The sequence below is a fragment of the Mauremys mutica genome, chromosome 1 (assembly GCF_020497125.1).
Source record: "Mauremys mutica isolate MM-2020 ecotype Southern chromosome 1, ASM2049712v1, whole genome shotgun sequence".
NCBI lineage: Eukaryota > Metazoa > Chordata > Testudines > Geoemydidae > Mauremys > Mauremys mutica.
In genome coordinates, this window is record NC_059072.1 from 157,519,010 (window position 1) to 157,535,486 (window position 16,477).

Below are 16,477 nucleotides of genomic sequence, written 5' to 3' on the forward strand. Positions count from 1 at the left end.
ATTAAGCGGGCCAAGGTCTCTGTATTCAAAACCCAAACAATGTTTAACTTTTTAGTGTAGTACAGTGACCGAACCATGATAACATATTTGACTCTGGTCCATTTTATTCCATGAAAATTAACATAATACTTCCCAGTACCCATAGGAAACAATCTCTCTCCAACAAGGGCCCAGTGAAGAACTGAGGGATGCTGCTTGGCTGAAGTGAAGAGAGGAGACTAGAGTTTCCTGAAGGATAAAGAAATGTCTTTGTTTAATTTGGGGATCCCCATTTCCATAGCTTCCAAAGGATCAGTGTTTCCCAAATTGAACTCTGCAGAGCTGCTTCTGCTGAAGTAGCCATCAAACATCAGACACTCAGGCTTTCTGCTAGCCCAGATCTGGCTATTTTTAGGACTTCGGGTGGTTTTTTCAACTGACCTCCAAAGCCCTCTCTGATAAAGAGGCCCAATTCTGAAAGCAGGCCCCCAGGTGGGGCCTGCCCAAGGCTGAATGGCAAGGTAGGGTTGGGACTCAAGGGCCCAGACCAGAGCAGAGTGTCCAGGTGGTGTCTCCCCAAGAGCCATACAGAGAGGTGTTATCCCCTCCTTGCTCCAGGACATGAAGCCTCAGAGACTGAGGATCCCAGAGTGGAGCACAGTAACTCTGGTGATGTCTCCTCAGAGCCACAAACAGAGGAACTATTCCCTCACTACTCCAGAACGTGTATGGAGATTTCAGGACTGGGAGTAGCATGCTGGAAAGGAAGGTGTCTGTGAGACATTGATGACTGACAAGTACATCTCTGCTGTAAGTCCACTGACCTCCCTGGACTTTGTGTATGTTGCACAAGATGACTAAGTTTGAAAATCTGGCCCTGAGGCAGGCGAATGGGAGAAGAGTTGCTCCCCTCAGGTTGATTCCTAGGCCTGGATCTGTGAAACAACCACTTCTCTTTGACAGCAGCTCCCAGTGAGGATCCAGCCAGTACTGCTGTGGCTCATATAAAGGTCCCAGATGCTGCAGTGAGGTAGCATGAGCCACAGCTTTTAAAAGGCCTACAGCTATTAGCATGGGAGGGAGGGGGGAGATGGGTCACTTTAGTTGGGAACCTAGGTCTAGTCTGAGAAGAAAGGAGGCAGCACACGTGGAGGTGATTTGGTGATCCTTTATGCAGTTAGATATTGTGAGTGATACAGAGAATATGTGAGTCGGAAGTCAATGAGCCTCTATTGTCCCAGTGAGGAGAAGGAGCAGCCCCTCATCTATTGGTGGCCAGGCTCTGAACCTAGTCCTTGTGGACCAGCAATTACCCTCTATTGTCCCCACTGGTGAGTTTCAGCCTCAGAGCGATCATGTGGATGCAGCCTGGCTAGCTTCTCTCTAAAAACCAAGGAATTTGAGCAAAGAATGTGATGAGTAAAGGTAAAAGGGGGCCTCTTTACCCAGCCTGCTCTCTGCTTCTGCCCTGGCAATTCCAGTGGAGGAAGGAAGAGAGACGCCCCTCCCTGATGTAGTTACAATGGAATAGATAACCCATTGTTTCTGACTCCCTACTCCGGCACAGCCACAATGCAGTTGGTCTGTTGCACAAAGAGTAGATGGGATCAAAGGGCAGCCAATCTGCTGGGACATGTGACCTCAACACCTGGTGAGATGGCAGTGCCCTAGGGTGAGAAGGATCTATTGGTGTGATTCCTCTGCCTCCTCATATCGGCTCATGGTCTCCATGATCCAGTCCCGGTAGCGCCCCACTCTGGTGTAAAGGCCATATGTGCCACACCGTGGTCCCCAGGAGACCAGGCCACCCACATAGTACTGTCTGTCATTGTGGGGGTCATTGATGGCATAGGCTCCGCCACCGTCCCCAGAACAGCTGTCCTTTGTGCCATCTCCAGCACAGACCATGTTGTCAGTGAATTGGAAAGTGGTGGAATCAGCAGGTGGCTTCGGCTTCACACTACGGCATTGTGCCATGTCCACCACAGGGATCTGTGCCTTCATGAGATGGTAAACTTTGTTTCGGTCCTCTGTCCGGCCCCAGCCAGATATGTAGCCCAGTCTGCCTTTCTCCAGCTCATATTCAGGGGAACCACCAGGGAGGCAGAGTGGTGAGATCTTGGGACCCATCTTCACAGGCGCCGTCAGTCTCAGCAGTGCAATGTCATTATCAAAATTTGTCCGAGCTTCTGGATTTGCCACTTTCGTCCAGTTAGGGTGAATGAACACTTCTTCTTCAAACAGCTGTATGGGCTCCTCCCTCTTGATCTGTTGGTTGATGTTGGTCACCCCAGCATACATTATGGGCTTGCTATTTGAATCATCCAGCATATGAGCTGCAGTCAGCACCCAGCGGTCCGAAATAAGTACCCCACCTCCCCGTGGGTTTTGGAATAAGACCTGCCAGGGGAAGTTGCCTGGCTTAGCACGGGTGCCCCCAAAAATCCTCTGCAGCTCCTGGATGGGTGTACTGGGGATCCCACAGACTAGAAGGGAAATAAAAAGGGAGAGACACAATGGGAGAATTACCACTTGCTAGTAGGGTGGTTCTCTGTGCATCACTAAAAACCGCATAGTCCCCTTTCTCCTGTCTCCTTGATATCACCCTGGTTCAGAGTAACCTCTTTCCATGGCATTTCTCTGTCAAATAATCTGCATCCAAAGTTTACAGAAAAGAAAAACTAAGGAACAGGGTTGTCAAATGATTAAAAAAATAATCACAGTTAATTGTGAGTTTAAAAAAATAGTCGCAAATAATCACAGTTTTAATCACACTGTTAAGCAATAATAGAATAGCAATTTAAATATATTACAAATATTTTGGATATTTTTCTACATTTTCAATATATTGATTTCAATTAGAACACAGAATACAAAGTGTACACTGCTCACTTTATATTATTATTTTTGATTACAGATATTTTGCCCTGTAAAAAAGATAAAAGAAATAGCATTTGTCAATTCATCTCATACAAGTACTGTAATGCAAATATCTTTATCGTGAAAATGCAGCTTACAAATGTAAATTTTTTTTTACATAACTGCACTCAAAACCAAAACAATGTAAAACTTCAGAGCCAGAAGTCCACTCAGTCCTACTTCTTGTTCAGCCAATCGCTAAGACAAACACGTTTGTTTACATTTAAGGGAAATAATGCTGCCTGCTTCTTATTTACAATATCACCTGAGAGTGAGAACAGGCGTTCACATGGCACTGTTGTACTATAAAGTGAGCACTGAACACTTTGTATTTTTGTTGTAAATGAAGTCAATATATTTGAAAATGTAGAAAAACATCCAAAAATATTTATAATAAATTTAAATTGGTATTCTATTATTGTTTAACAGTGTGATTAAAAATGCAATTTATCACAACTATTTTTTAAAATCTCATTAATTTGTTTTGCATTAATCACTTGAGTTAAATGCGAATAATTGACAGCCCATACTAAGCAAATTTGGAAATAAAAAAGTTTGTTAACTTCAGTGAAGTATAAAAATGCCCATCTTGAAATTGTTCACATTGTTGTTGAAGCCATGTCGGTTGAAGAACTCAGTGTAGCTCAAAAGCTTGTATCTTCCACTAACAAAAGCGGGTCCTCACCCACATTGTCTCCTATGCAGCCTCCAATTCTAATGTAAGAAGTCAAGAAATTCACTGTTACATCACCCAAACAGGCTCAGTTCTGCCCTTTTATCACTGCCAAGCTCATATCGTCCATCCACTGTACCCATCATTCTTGTTTTGAAATATATTCCCTTAAGATGAAGGATTTCTTTGTGAAGGAGTTAAAGGCTGTAGAAAGAATTAAATCAGAAAACCCACTGTTCTGGAGAATTTATACATGGACTCTGGATAGTCTGAAGTATAATGCACGGGTTTTACACATAGTTGTCTTTGATCTTTTGCCATCACACTCTTCCTTGCTTGTGGTATGTAAATCCTATAGTGTAGGGGCGTTGGTTAGGAGAGTCACAGGCAATGAGTCTCATGGATGCAGTGAAGCTGTGTGTTCTTTGGGGATAAAGTTGTCTGTGAGATTCAGCTTATTCAGTGATCATTCAAGGGCCCACACGTCAGGCTGCTCACATTATCAGAATCTGTGAAGTCTGTGACTTTCCATCTTTTGTGGATTTTATTCAGTTAAAGTTAATGTCCCTAGTTTAGAATGCTAGGTTGTACAATTGCCAGGCTACAGTTTCAAACTTCACTGAAACGTAATTCATTGTTCTGTCATGGAATTGCCTTAGTTTTATTTTTTAAACCATGTTTCAGGAGTTGCCGTTTGACAGGAGTCTATGCAGACATTGCAAGGTTCATGTCACAGAGTGGGCTGGCCCTTTCAGGGGGGCTAGCTCAGCCCCACCGGTGCCTAGTTATCCACCTCCCAGATGGTGAGTTTGAGCTGGACCTGGTGGTTGGTTCAGGTGACCGGACATCACATACCTGTAGCCACGAGGTGGTGCTTCCTATCAGAGGGAGCCTGCTGAATGAGTCACAGGTGAGAGACCTACAGCAAACCCAGAGAGCACTAGGGAAGAAGCTCTCCATACTAGCTAGATGGAAAGGCCTGACTGGAGCTAACTGCAGCAAGGGGCAGGAGCAACTCCCCCTTAAGGGGCAATTAGAGGCCTGAGAAAGGATATTCAAGTTAGTTTGGCCAGGAGAGTATTGAAGCATATTTATGCTTTCCTAGGGGTCTAGGCTGGGCTTTTGCGAAGGTGAGTGAAGTCCCCTGTCTATTGCCCTGTTCCAACAGCACATAATGGACTGCTGAGCCCACGAGGGGGCTACAAGTGAAGCTACATCCAAGAGAGGGTGAAAAGTTTATGTGGCCTGGTGAGGATGCACCTGACTAAACTGGGGGAGACCCAGCATGAGATTGCTGGACGTCTGTTTTGGTTTTTAGACTTTTTTTGTTTACCCGCTGGAAGGGGATGAATTTTAATTTGTCTGAAGGGCTAAAACATGAGAACCAGGATAGCCAATAGTAGGGAAACGGAGGCGGTAGCAGGGTCCAATACTGGCTGTGGCGAGACCCTGTTCTGGTTCACTAGAAGACCGGTAGAGCTTATGTACTTCCCAGCTTCCTTCTGGTGCCCCCTCTGATCTTTCTCAGGAACCCACCGATCTCAGAAACACCCGATCTAATGCAACTCAAATTACCCTGGAAAAGGAAGCAGCAATTTTTCAGGCAGATTGGTTCAGCTTTCTTTAAATTAGAGAGAAGTGGTGGAGAGAAAACTGACTTTTAATGGTGATTGGGTCACCACAAAACACACACACACACACACACACAGAGAACATGCACACATAGACAAAGTTCTTTGTGATACCTGGGACACACGATGGAAGCTCTGTTCCCATCTCTTCGCTCACCCATTTCCCGCTGGCTGAACACCGATAAATCACTTGGAAAACACACAGAAGCATGGAAAGGATTTCAGTACAAAACATCACGAGAATGTGACAAACGACTCTGGGGAACTGGTTTTCTTAGATTCTGTGGCCAGAAGGGATGACTATGATCACCTACTCTGATCTCCTCCAAAACACAGGGCACAGGACTTCCCTTAATTTATTATTTCCTGTGTGAGTTGGAGCAGATCTTTTAGAAAAACATCCAATCTTGATTTTAAAATCGCCAGTGACAGAGAATTCACAATGGCCCTTGGTCAGTTATTCCAATGGATTAGTTTCCCACCCTGATAAAATTTTGACTTATTTCCAGTATGAATTTGTCTAGCTTCGATTTCCAACCATTGGATCTAGTTATCCTTTTGTATGCGAGACTGAAGAATCTATTATCAAATTTCTGTTCCCCATGTAGGTACTTATAGACTGAGATCAAGTCACCCATTAACCTTCTCCTTGTTAAGTTAAATAGATTGAACTCCTTGAGTCTAACACTATATGGCGTTTTCCAAACTTTTAATCGTTCCCATAGCTCTTCTCATCATCAGGGTCGTAGTCGGGATGCATGGACACGTTGCGGACGGGGTGGTTACCCAGCTAGTGGATCTTATTCACCTCCGTGTGGCCAAGAAACACTTGGACCTTCTCAGCCACCTTGGCAGGGCTCATCCTCCCACCTGTCTCTGTCACTGAGCCATGTTGCTTGGGGTTGATGGTCTGAGCAGCTGTCAGGATCCAGCAGTCACCCAGCAGCGCCCCACCCCCCGACCCCAAAGACGTGTGTCTTCGCCTGCCATGGGAAGCTTCCCGGCAGTGCTGTGCTGCCACCGATGATCTGCTGGTTTACAGTGATTGGATTGTCTGGCTTCCCACACACTGTGGGAAGGGGCAGGAGCTGAAAAGGCTGTTATATGCTCTCTTCTCCTGCTCTCTCTCTCTCGTCTCCCCATACCTTTCAGTTCCCTGCCCTCCTGCTGCCTTTCCATCTGGATTTCTCCATCTCCTACACTGCCACCTCCCTCACAGACAGTCCCACATTACTGTCAGCTCCACTTCTCCATCTCTCACTCTCTGCTTGTCTCCCTTGGTTTGTGCTGATTCTGAAGGCATATTGCTGAGTGCTGAACACAGTGAGATGTTCCCTACTTACCTGGTAAACACACTGGGATGTCCTCATGGCCATCTTGGTCTGCCCAGGAGCCCTGAGTGGAGCAGTTGTATGTATCTGAGGGAAAAGAGAAGATAATGAAACCAAGGACTGCAGGGAGCGATCATCAGGCACAGGGGGAATGGGGAGATAGTCCCTCTTTCTAGGGCACTGGAACAACCGCACCTGGCATGCTGTGCTCAGCTGTGAGCCCCTCAATCCCAGAGGCATCACACATCAGAGAGGAAGGGGGCGGTCCCACTCTGCCCCATCTGGAGAGCCTCCAGAAGGGATGCTCTGCTCAGCTCTGGGCCCCTCAGTTCCAGAGAGAAAGTGACAAGTTTGAGGGAGCTCAGAGAAGAACCACAGAAAGGCTCAGGGGGCTGGAGGGGATTGAGGGGTAATGAGATGCTCATTGGAAGTTATATTATTCAGTCACTAGATGACCTGAGTGCTGAATAGAGTTCAGGGTGTGACCTCAGGTCAATTTGAGCTTGTTTATCTGTATCTGTCATGTACAGCTGGTTTATCTAACACACCCCTCCTGTGTAAGAAGGACGGGGATTCCTTGATTCCACATATCATGACACTGAGTTCTGGGAGAGATTCAAAGAGCTAAATCCACCTGGCATGGAACAGTCATGACTAGAGAGGGGGTGGGAGAAATGTGAGGATCTTTGCAAGTGGCTGGGGGGTTCAAGCCTCTGAAGATGTTTTTTGGGGGGAGGGGGGCGGGGGGCAGGTGAGAATAGGTTGAGACTGAGCCAAGAGAAAGGAATCTCAAGAGTCTTCCCCCTGCACTGTGAGCCTGGGGCATCATCTCTCAAAGGGGGGGCAGAGCCCCATTCCAGAGCACAGGGAACTAGGAGCCATGGGGAATGGAATGGATAGGGGGATGCTTCTAGCCTAGGCCCAAGGGGCTGCGTGGGGAGACGGGATCTGAGGGAGTGTAGGAGGCACCGACCCCAAGCACACCCCCATGTGGCACAGCACGGCCCTGCAGTTCCACTGCACCCCCATCCCCCTTGGGTATTGCAATGGTTTACTCCCACATCACAGCACTTAGACCAAGATTACCCCTTTACTGGCTTATTTATTAACTTTTGAACAGAACACAGAACTCTTTAGCTCCTCACCCCCACCCCTCTCCTGGGAACCTGTGTGCTAATTCAGAGACAGGCCCCCTCTCTTAAAAGGTCAGGAGTCCCACAGCCCTAGTCGGCTGGGAGAGAAGGGAGCCTTGCCTCCACCCAGGGCCATCTCTACCCATAAGCAGGGGCGGCTCCAGGCACCAGCGCTCCAAGCGCGTGCTTGGGGTGGCAAGCCGCAGGGGGCGCTCTGCCGGTCGCCGGGAGGGCAGCAGGCAGGGTGCCTTCGGCGGCTTGCCTGTGGAGGGTCCGCTGGTCCCATGGCTCCGCCGAAGCTGCGGGACCAGCGGACTCTCTGTGCTTGGGGCGGCAAAATGTCTAGAGCCGGCCCTGTCCATAAGCAAAGTACGCAGCCACATAGGGCACCAGGAAATTTGGGGCACCAAATTTCCGTGTGCCCCATGCAGCTGCATGCTGCTCCAGCCCCTGCTCTGCCTCTTCCCCATGACCCCTGCCCTGCCACTTCCCACCCCTGCTCTGCCCCAGCCTCACCCCACCCCGACTCTTCCCACCCCTGCTCTGCCCCAGCCTCACCCCACCCCGCCTCTTCCCACCCTTGCTCCGCCCCCACCCCACCCTTTCCCATGAGGACTCCAGCAGGGGCCAGGCCTGCCCTGCACTCACCAGGTGGCAGAAAGTGGAGCGACCGCTGGCTCGTGCTCAGGGGTGGTTTCCTCCCTGCTCCCCAAGCCTGCTCCTGCCCCCTGGTGGAGGCCTGGGGCCCCCACCGCCCCCCGCGGCGGAGGTGGAGGGGGGCTGTGTATGGCACCAAAATGGCTAGGGACAGCCCTGTCTCCACCCTACATTAGAAGGCTCCTGATCCCAGGCCCTTGAAGAGATAGCAGTCTTGGTTTTCCCCAAACACTAATTCCCTGCAACAGCTTCCTTTCTCCTGTATCTGCCTCTGCCATTCCCCAGGTCCTTGTGTTCCCCCAAACTCCTGAATCCTGAAAGAGCCATGCCATGGAACAGAGGTTGACTGATGCCTGGACTCTCTACTGCCCTTAAGGGGGCCGGACCACCCTTGTTACCAAGGCTTTCCCAGCTCAGATTGCTATGGCTCTTCCTGGGTCAGGACTCACTGCTCCCGCTGTTGGTGACTATGTGGTAATAAGGCTCCTCGCACCGGTAGGTGATCACTGACTGGTAGTTGTTGTTCCCGTGTTCGCTAACATAACTGAAGGCCCCGTTGGTGAGATCTTTGGGGTCATCACAGCTCACAACTGAAAAAGAGAACAAGGAGATGAGTCAAGGGGGAGCCACGGTGCTCACTGCAGCAGTGAGGTTCGGAGACTCATGCTGGACTCAGCTGGAGCCCATGATGTGAGGGAGGGATGGGGACTGTCCGTGAGCCCGCTGGAGGGGATGCAGGTCCAGCCCCACTTGGCAGAGACTATCGTTGCTTGGAAAGTGGAGAAAAGGGCACACAAAAATTCAACGTTGTTCAAAGCTGACCTAGTTTTTTAATGTAATGACACTTTATCAACATTTTTATCCAAAAGGGTTACATATTTCAATAATAATTCTGATTAAAGTCAGAAAAATATTGCAGAAAACAAAAACAAAAAATGAGAACATCAGAAGGTATTTTTGCAATAGTTTTTTTGGGGGGAGGGGAAAGGCTATTTTTGTACTAAACAAGTTTTTATTTAAAAAATGTTGCCTTGCCCCAGTGGAAAGCATGGTGGCCATTTGATACCCCCCTGAGTGCAATGATTTTGGGGAGGGGTGGACTCAGTCTAGGTCCCAGTAAGACCTATGCCTAAGGACCACAATGCCTAAGATACTGTCAGAACGAGTCCCCTTGCTAACAACAGAAAGGCGAAAATTCATGTGTGGGGGTGGGGTTATTGACTCACTTTCACACCGGGGCATGGGTCGGTGCCAAGTCCCATCATCCTGGCAGACAGCGCTGAAGGATGCCAACTTCTGGTCACCCTGCAGGAAAAAGAAGGGAAGAGCTGAGGACCACATGTAACCTCAGGTCCCTGCCCCCAACCCTAAATCATGGGGATGGAGCCTGGCATCTGCCTTCTCTCTGCTGCCCAACTCTGCTCCTGATGTCCACTTCAGTGCCCTGCAGCGACCCCTGAACCTTTCCTCCTTACCCAACCTCCTACCCCTTTGTCATGCATTGGCCTTGGCTACCCTTATTTCAGCAGGCTCATGATGCAGCCCTTTTATTCCAGCCAGAAAAACCTGCAGTCACCAAAACGGTAATCTCTGATTCTACCCTAGAGACACCCACTCCTGGGGTGGGGCAGGTGAGAAGGGCAGGGGAGTCCTTCTGCCTTTCATCAGATCCCTGAGCAGACTGCTGGGAACCCTGGGGGAGCCCTCCAGGGAGTGAGTCCTGCTTCCGAAACATTCTGGAGAGAGATGACAATGTTCTTTGTTAATCTCCTGACATCAGGGTTGGCTCTAGCTTTTTTGCCGCTCCAAGCATGGCAGTCAGGCGGCTTTCAGCTGCTTGCCTGGGGGAGGTCCCAGGTTCCACGGATTCGGCAGCTTGCCTGCAGGAGGTCCGCTGGCCCTGTGACTTTGGCATACCTGCCACCCAATTGCCACCGAATCCACAGGACCAGCGGACCTCACAGCGCTGGTGCCTGGAGTTGCCACTGCCTGACATCACCCGTTCCTGTGAAAAGGCAGGGACTGAAGAGCGGGGAGGAGATTGGAAGAAGGAGAAGAGACTGGAAAGGAGGAGACTTCGGCAGAAGAGAATAAAGGAGGAGTGGAGAAGAGAGCAGAAGGGTGGCGGGGAAGGAGGGCCTCACCTCCATCAGTTCATACCCAGTCTGGCAGCTGACATTGACATAGTCATGAAATCGGTACAGGGGCTGCAAGTCTTTGATGAGGGTGAACTGGTCCCTTGGCACAGGCTGTGGGCACTGGATTCCTGTTAGGGGAACATGCAAGGCTTTAGCCTTTACTGCCCATACTCTTCCCGATTTTTCAGATTTGCTGTCTGGTCACCCTATCTTTAAGGGCGCTGCCATGGGCACATTCATCCAGATCTGAGGTGAGAGGGGGTGCTGGGCAAAGAGAAGAGAGAGTTAAACCTGACTGAAAGCTCTGAACTGGTGGTGCTGCAGGTCTGGCTACTATCCTGGTGTCTCTGCCTGTTGGGGATGGGGCCCAGGGCTCCTCTGGATTCTCCTGGTGAGGAACAGCCCTGTGCACCCCTCCTGCATGGTGTGGAGCTCTCATACTCACCCACAGCTTGGTAATGGGCCAGGAAGCCCTTGTAGGGGATAAGGGTGCCGTTCTCCTCATTGGAGAAGTCAGAGTGGAACATCAGCCTCATCTGGTTCCCTTTGGACACAAACTCCCTGACTCCTGGGTGGTTGCCTGTCGCTGAGCCTAGCTGGCCACAGTACTGGCCCAGGTCTTTCTTATCTGCTGTGATCTATCAAGGAGAAAGTGGGAGGTGAAATCATGAGAATTTGTGAAGTTTAACCTGCTGCATGTATCACCATTACCTGGTCTATGCATCTCCAACTCCCTCCCTCTCCTCTGTGCCTGTTGGATAGCAAGGAGAGCCTGCTTGCTGTTGAAAAATGATTGTGCCTTGAGGTCACCAGCTTCCCCTTCCCAGCCCTACCCCAGGTCTCTGCTGCACGCACCTTGACGTAGTCAGAGAGGCAGGACTCAGATGGCTGCAGGTCGAACTGCCAGAAGTCCAACTCCACCACAAAGCCCTTTGGGACTGTAATGTCCCAGGTGCTGATGTTGTTGTTGGGGTATGGGTTGGGGTAATTGGGGGATGTGATCTCCCCAAAAAGCTTCCTTGGGGTTGGGCTGGAACTGACGACTCCAAAGAGGAGAGACCCCCACAGGAGGAGCAGGCGGAGCCTGTGAACACAATGTACATGGAGCGTGAGTTACGGACCAGCCATAGATCTGGGCCATATGCAACCAGTGGAAACTTCATGGGAGGCTCATGCGCAGTCCAGCGGACCCCTGGGTACTCTGGGTACTGACCAGGTGTTATAGAGCCAATGGAGATTTTGAAGAGACCCAAGATCCAGTCAGGTACCAGCTGGGCATCAGGCACTAGCCCAGGATATGGTTCCCAGGAAGCCATTTCAAGGGAGACTAGGCACGAACCCGGGGGCACTGGCTCTTTGTTACACACCAGCCATGGACCCGGGTCTCTTGGAACCAAGGGGAGGAACAGTAAGAGACCCAGCCTTATAGGCTCTGAAGGTTTCCCTCCACCTGGCTTTGGGCCACCTGGTTCACCTTGTGTTTGTTGTTAGCTTGGGAACTTGTTCAGCTCAGCAGTTCAGAGTCCAAAGGTCCTCAGCATGGCGGGAAGTGATCCCCAGCCATGCCTGGGTCCCTCTCCTGTCACCCCCCTGTTGTGGGGGGTGCTGTGCAAGGTCTAGCTATTAACCTCTCCCTTTCCACAGGGTGCGGTAAGGAAATCTGGGCAGGTTAGTTGCCCCCTCACATCCTGGTCCCAATCTGGGGGTTACCTGGGTAGTGGGTCCATTATGCTCCTCCAAAATACACTCATTCCCCTTCCCTGGAAGGAGATCAGCCGGGCGGATTCAAACACTGCACCACTTCAAACAGGAGGATTAACAGGGTAATAGTGGGACACGGATTTAACCCCATCCACCTCTCATCCTTCCCCAAGGAGTTGGACCCTTCAGTCCTCTCCCACATAAAGATGCCACCATGTCCCTCCCCGGGCCAGATTGGCAGCACTCACATGTTCTTAGTCTTGTCTGATGTGTGTATGTTTCTCTCTCTCTCTCCCTCCAAGTGCTCTAACCAGGGCTTGCGAGCTGTAACCAAATGCAAACTCTTAACCCTGCCAGATCTAATTCAGCGAGGTGGGGGAAGACCAATAGGAGAGGGAGGGAAGAGAGACAGTTAGGTTACAAAGCAATTGGCATCGTGAATGGGTTTCATTAGCCCACGTTCTGCTGTCCTCTGTTGCCTCTTTGCTGGAACTGTGGCCATGAACTTTTTTTTTTAAAGCAAGATCCAACAGAGTTGTACACATTTTTGTGTGTGTGTGTGTATAGCTAACGTTGCTCAAGAGACACTTAACTGGAAATTTCCCTATATTAAAGTGCAATTTTGGGGGAGTTTTGTTTTTAAAGGTGTCATAAAAAGGAAAAAGAAATAGGATTTGTGTTTCCCTGCCCTTCTTTTTTGGGGCATTTTTCTGATGTGGGAAGAAGACTTGAAATTTTTTTCTTAAAAAGTCTAAGTTTACCTTAGAAATATCAATAATGCCAGATCTTTGCCTTACTGTTTTGCTGAAGAATGCCTCAGAGGTGTGAATCAGCAGCTTCCTTCATGAGGAAACAGGAGTGTTAAACCTTTAACAAAAGACACATTTCTCTGTGCTCCCTAGGAAGGGTTCTGTCTTTTGTTCAGCTGCAAAGCTCTGCCAGCTAACAACTGGGACAATTTCTTTAATCACCTACCATACCTCTCCTGCTTTCCTGTGTTACAGAGTCACAGGAATCCTCACCCCCCTCAGTAGTTTCTGAGATTCCCTGCCCCTTCTCTGGGCTCTTCTCTGGGACACATTTCTCTATGCTCCCTAGAGCCGGTTTTGCCTCTGGTTCAGCTGCGACCTGCTGGCAGCTAATAACCTGGACAGTTCTCTCCCTGGCAGGCATTACACTCCCATCCCTTCCTGATGTGGTGTTGCCTCCACCTGCAGTGCAGGAATTGGTCTCAATCACCCTCCCACCTGGAAGCATGTGGTTTCTCCCTGCTGCAGAAGAATCAAGGCGACTCTCTCCCATTCTCTCAGCAGTTCCTAAGACCGTACCCTTTCCCTCAGGGGTCCCAGCAGAATGCTCCCTCCTGCTGCAGGCAAATACTGTAAGCTGAGCTACATAGAAAAAATCATTACCAAGGAGCAGGTTGAATACGAGGTGTTCCATTATCCCCACTGTCAAACACTTTCCAAACCTTCCCAAACCACATGGATTTTAGCTAGTGGTATGAGGAATCTGCTTTCGCCCAACCCCACAATCTCTGCCATTTGACCAGGCAACATACTGGCCTCTAGGACCACACTCTGCTTAACCAGAGAGATCTGGGCTCCTGTATCCCTCTGCCCCAAGTATTCCCTGCCATCAATTTGGACAGGATTAACATGCTCCATATGTAGTTCTGCAGAGGAGAACCTCACAGAACCAATATGATAGGTTTCAATTGCTTGGGGGGGTTCTGTGTGTTGAGGACAGCAGAACTAATGTGAGCTATTGTTTGCCTGCTTCCTCCTACCACAGGGCATTTATTCCTCAGGTGATCAGTGGAATTACACTGATAGCACCTTTTGGGCTCTTCTGCTTTTACAGGAGAATTGGGATGAAGGTTAGAGGAATGTTTTTGGGTAAGAGAATGTTTAGTCTCCCAACTGCCTTCTCTCTTCCCAGGGGCAAAATGGGATCCTCCCTTCCCACCAGTTTTAAACCCCTTTGTCTGTGGCTTGCCCTCAATAGACGCCTGCTTCTGTTCGAAGGCATCAGCTAAAAAAGCCATCTCATCCACAGACTTTACATCTTTGTCCCATAGACACTGCTTTACATCAGCCTTACATATGCTTAGGAAATGCTCTTGAGCAACAAGATCCAACATTCCCACAAAACTTGCCATCTCTTTGCCCCCATCCTTTTTCCCAACAAATCTTTCATTTTATTTACATATTCCCCATTACTCATACCAATGTCCCTCTTAAGATTCCCAAATTTAACTCTATATGTTTCAGGGGTAATCTGAAAACTTTGCAAAACAGTATCTTTAAATTTACAATAGTCTAAAGCATCTTTGATAGGCATTCTATCGAATACATTTCAAGCTATGCCTGCTAATTTCGCAATCAGGGTAGGAACCCTCTTATCGTCAGGGATTTCATGTATTACACACAGCCTTTTGAAGATAGTCAGATATTCAGCAATATCATTATCCTCACTGTATGCAGGACATAAGTGTTCCCACTTGTGGATTTTTGAAGCGATGGGAGTCATCGGGGTTGGGGGGTTCTGCTTCTGCTTCTCCAGCAGACTCAGCAGGTGTTTTTGCGCTCTCTGTCTTTCTCTTTCTTCTCTCTCTCTTTCTTCCATAGCCCTTCTGTGTGCAGCCACCTCTCTGGCTGACTCTTTTTCTTTTATCTCCAGTTCTTTCAGTTGCAGTACTCTCTGGTGCTCCCTCTCCTTTTCTGCAGACTGCAGCCTAAAAAGCTCCAACTTTGCAATCGCTTCACTGCTTTCACTCATTTTCCTGCTTTTCTGTTCCTATTTCCCTTTCCTGAAATAAGCAAACAGAAAATAACAAAACTGTGACCTCCTCCTGACTGTTTTTAGACACTGCACTTAAGACTCACTTAAAATCACAAATATCAGTGCTGAAAGTGTGAACTCCACTTGTAGTAACAAGCTGCACATACACCCTGCTCACTGCGCCACTGTGATGTTCCCCTCTGGTGTGATCTGGACTGGTGATCTGCTAGGCACGCCAGTCTTTGACTCTGGGAGCCAGCCTTATCCTGCTCTGCTGTGAGAACCCCCCATTCCTGGGCTGTTCACGCACAGCCTCTGGCATGTGAGCTGCGCCCAGCTACTTGCAACCGAATGACACTAGCTAATATCTCTGGTCCCAGACACAACCCTAGGAACATCTGTCTTGCAGTGTCCAGTTATGCCTGCTGGATGCTGCAAGCTTATATGAGTTTGTCAATTTAACAAAGAAATTGATATGTACCAGGCTTGTTATCCCAAGGAGAGTCTCTGATACACTTCAAACCAAACACACTGCTTCAGGTAGAATAAACAAACAGATTTAACAACTATAAAGATAAATTTTAAGTGATTTTAAGTCAAAACACATTTTAAGCTGATCTTAACACTTTCAATGTCCTTACAAACTTAGATGCTTCTCACCACAGGCTGGTTGCTCTTCAGCCAGGCTATTCCCTTTGATCAGCACTTCAGTCACTTGGTGGGTGTCTGTAGATGGAAGTAGAAGAGAGAGAACATGGCAAACATCTCTCCCTTTTATCATGTCCTTTCTCCCCTCTTGGCTTTGTGCCTCCCACCCTTCAGAGTCAGGTGAGCATTACCTCATCGCAGTTCCAAATTGACCAAGGGAAGGGGATGACTCACTTGAGAGTCTAACAGGTTCTTTTGTTGCTTCCTAGGCCAGCGCCCTTTGTTCCTGTGAGGCTGGGCTGGTTTTGTCCTTTACCTGCCCTGATGAGGTGTGAACTGCCTCTCTGCTCTTGGAGAGTTTTTGCCTGGGTTTGCTTTAAGCCATGAGGACACATTTTCAGCCTCATAACTATATACATGAAATTATAACCTATAACATTACTATAACATCACTATAACAACCGATAACACTATAACATCATGAGCCTTCCAAAGACACTCAACATGACAAACTTTGCATGAGATACCACACAATCATTTTACAAGGTGCTGGGTGTTCCCCTGAGGTACAGAGCGTCACACCTATCCCAGATAAAGACCCCACACAAAGGAGCTATCACAGCAGTGGGCAAATACTTTGAGCAGTTGCCAAACTGCTGCTGCTGTTGGGCTTAAAAGTTGGTCTGCTCACTCTTCCCACCAGTTTGGTGGTGTAGCCATTCAGGCAGCCTACTACAACCCAGCTGTGTTCACTAGGTTGCCTGGAGACTGGCTCTGTGGCAGGCCCTGATTCCTGACAACCCTGGCACCGTCTTCAGTATCAGTGCACATCATGTTGGGGACTGGTGCAGTTTTCAGCCTTGACACCAGTTCCACGCCCTGT

At 48.8% G+C, this 16,477-nt stretch overlaps 1 protein-coding gene across 6 annotated transcripts; it reads right to left on the reverse strand.

Moving 5' to 3' along the window:
* Window positions 1-1,129: 1,129 nt before the first annotated feature.
* On the reverse strand, window positions 1,130-14,698 carry LOC123359741 (complement C1s subcomponent-like). 6 transcript variants are annotated; one of them, XM_045001139.1, is made up of 10 exons: window positions 14,594-14,698; window positions 12,411-12,521; window positions 11,317-11,545; window positions 10,907-11,099; window positions 10,468-10,589; window positions 9,550-9,628; window positions 8,773-8,913; window positions 6,546-6,620; window positions 5,317-5,391; window positions 1,130-2,465 (listed from the first exon to the last, which is right to left on the reverse strand). In XM_045001139.1, the coding sequence occupies exons 1-10, from the start codon at window positions 14,692-14,694 to the stop codon at window positions 1,663-1,665; spliced, it is 1,929 nt and encodes a 642-aa protein (XP_044857074.1). In that variant the 5' UTR covers window positions 14,695-14,698; the 3' UTR covers window positions 1,130-1,662. The 6 variants fall into 6 exon arrangements, with proteins under 6 accessions (XP_044857074.1, XP_044857076.1, XP_044857079.1 ...); XM_045001141.1 differs by lacking the exon at window positions 14,594-14,698 and adding an exon at window positions 13,575-13,620 and having other exon boundaries at window positions 12,411-12,486; XM_045001144.1 differs by lacking the exon at window positions 14,594-14,698 and adding an exon at window positions 13,185-13,308 and having other exon boundaries at window positions 12,411-12,486.
* Between the last annotated feature and the right edge of the window lie 1,779 nt (window positions 14,699-16,477).

Coding starts and splice junctions, on each gene's coding strand:
- LOC123359741 (XM_045001139.1), bottom strand. CDS start 14,694: ATGACTCCCATCGCTTCAAAAATCCACAAGTGGGAACACTTATGTCCT. Junction 11,546..12,410: donor TCAGACAAGACTAAGAACAT/GTGAGTGCTGCC, acceptor TTGTGTTCACAG/GCTCCGCCTGCTCCTCCTGT. Junction 8,914..9,549: donor ACCCATGCCCCGGTGTGAAA/GTGAGTCAATAA, acceptor TCTCTTTTTCAG/TTGTGAGCTGTGATGACCCC.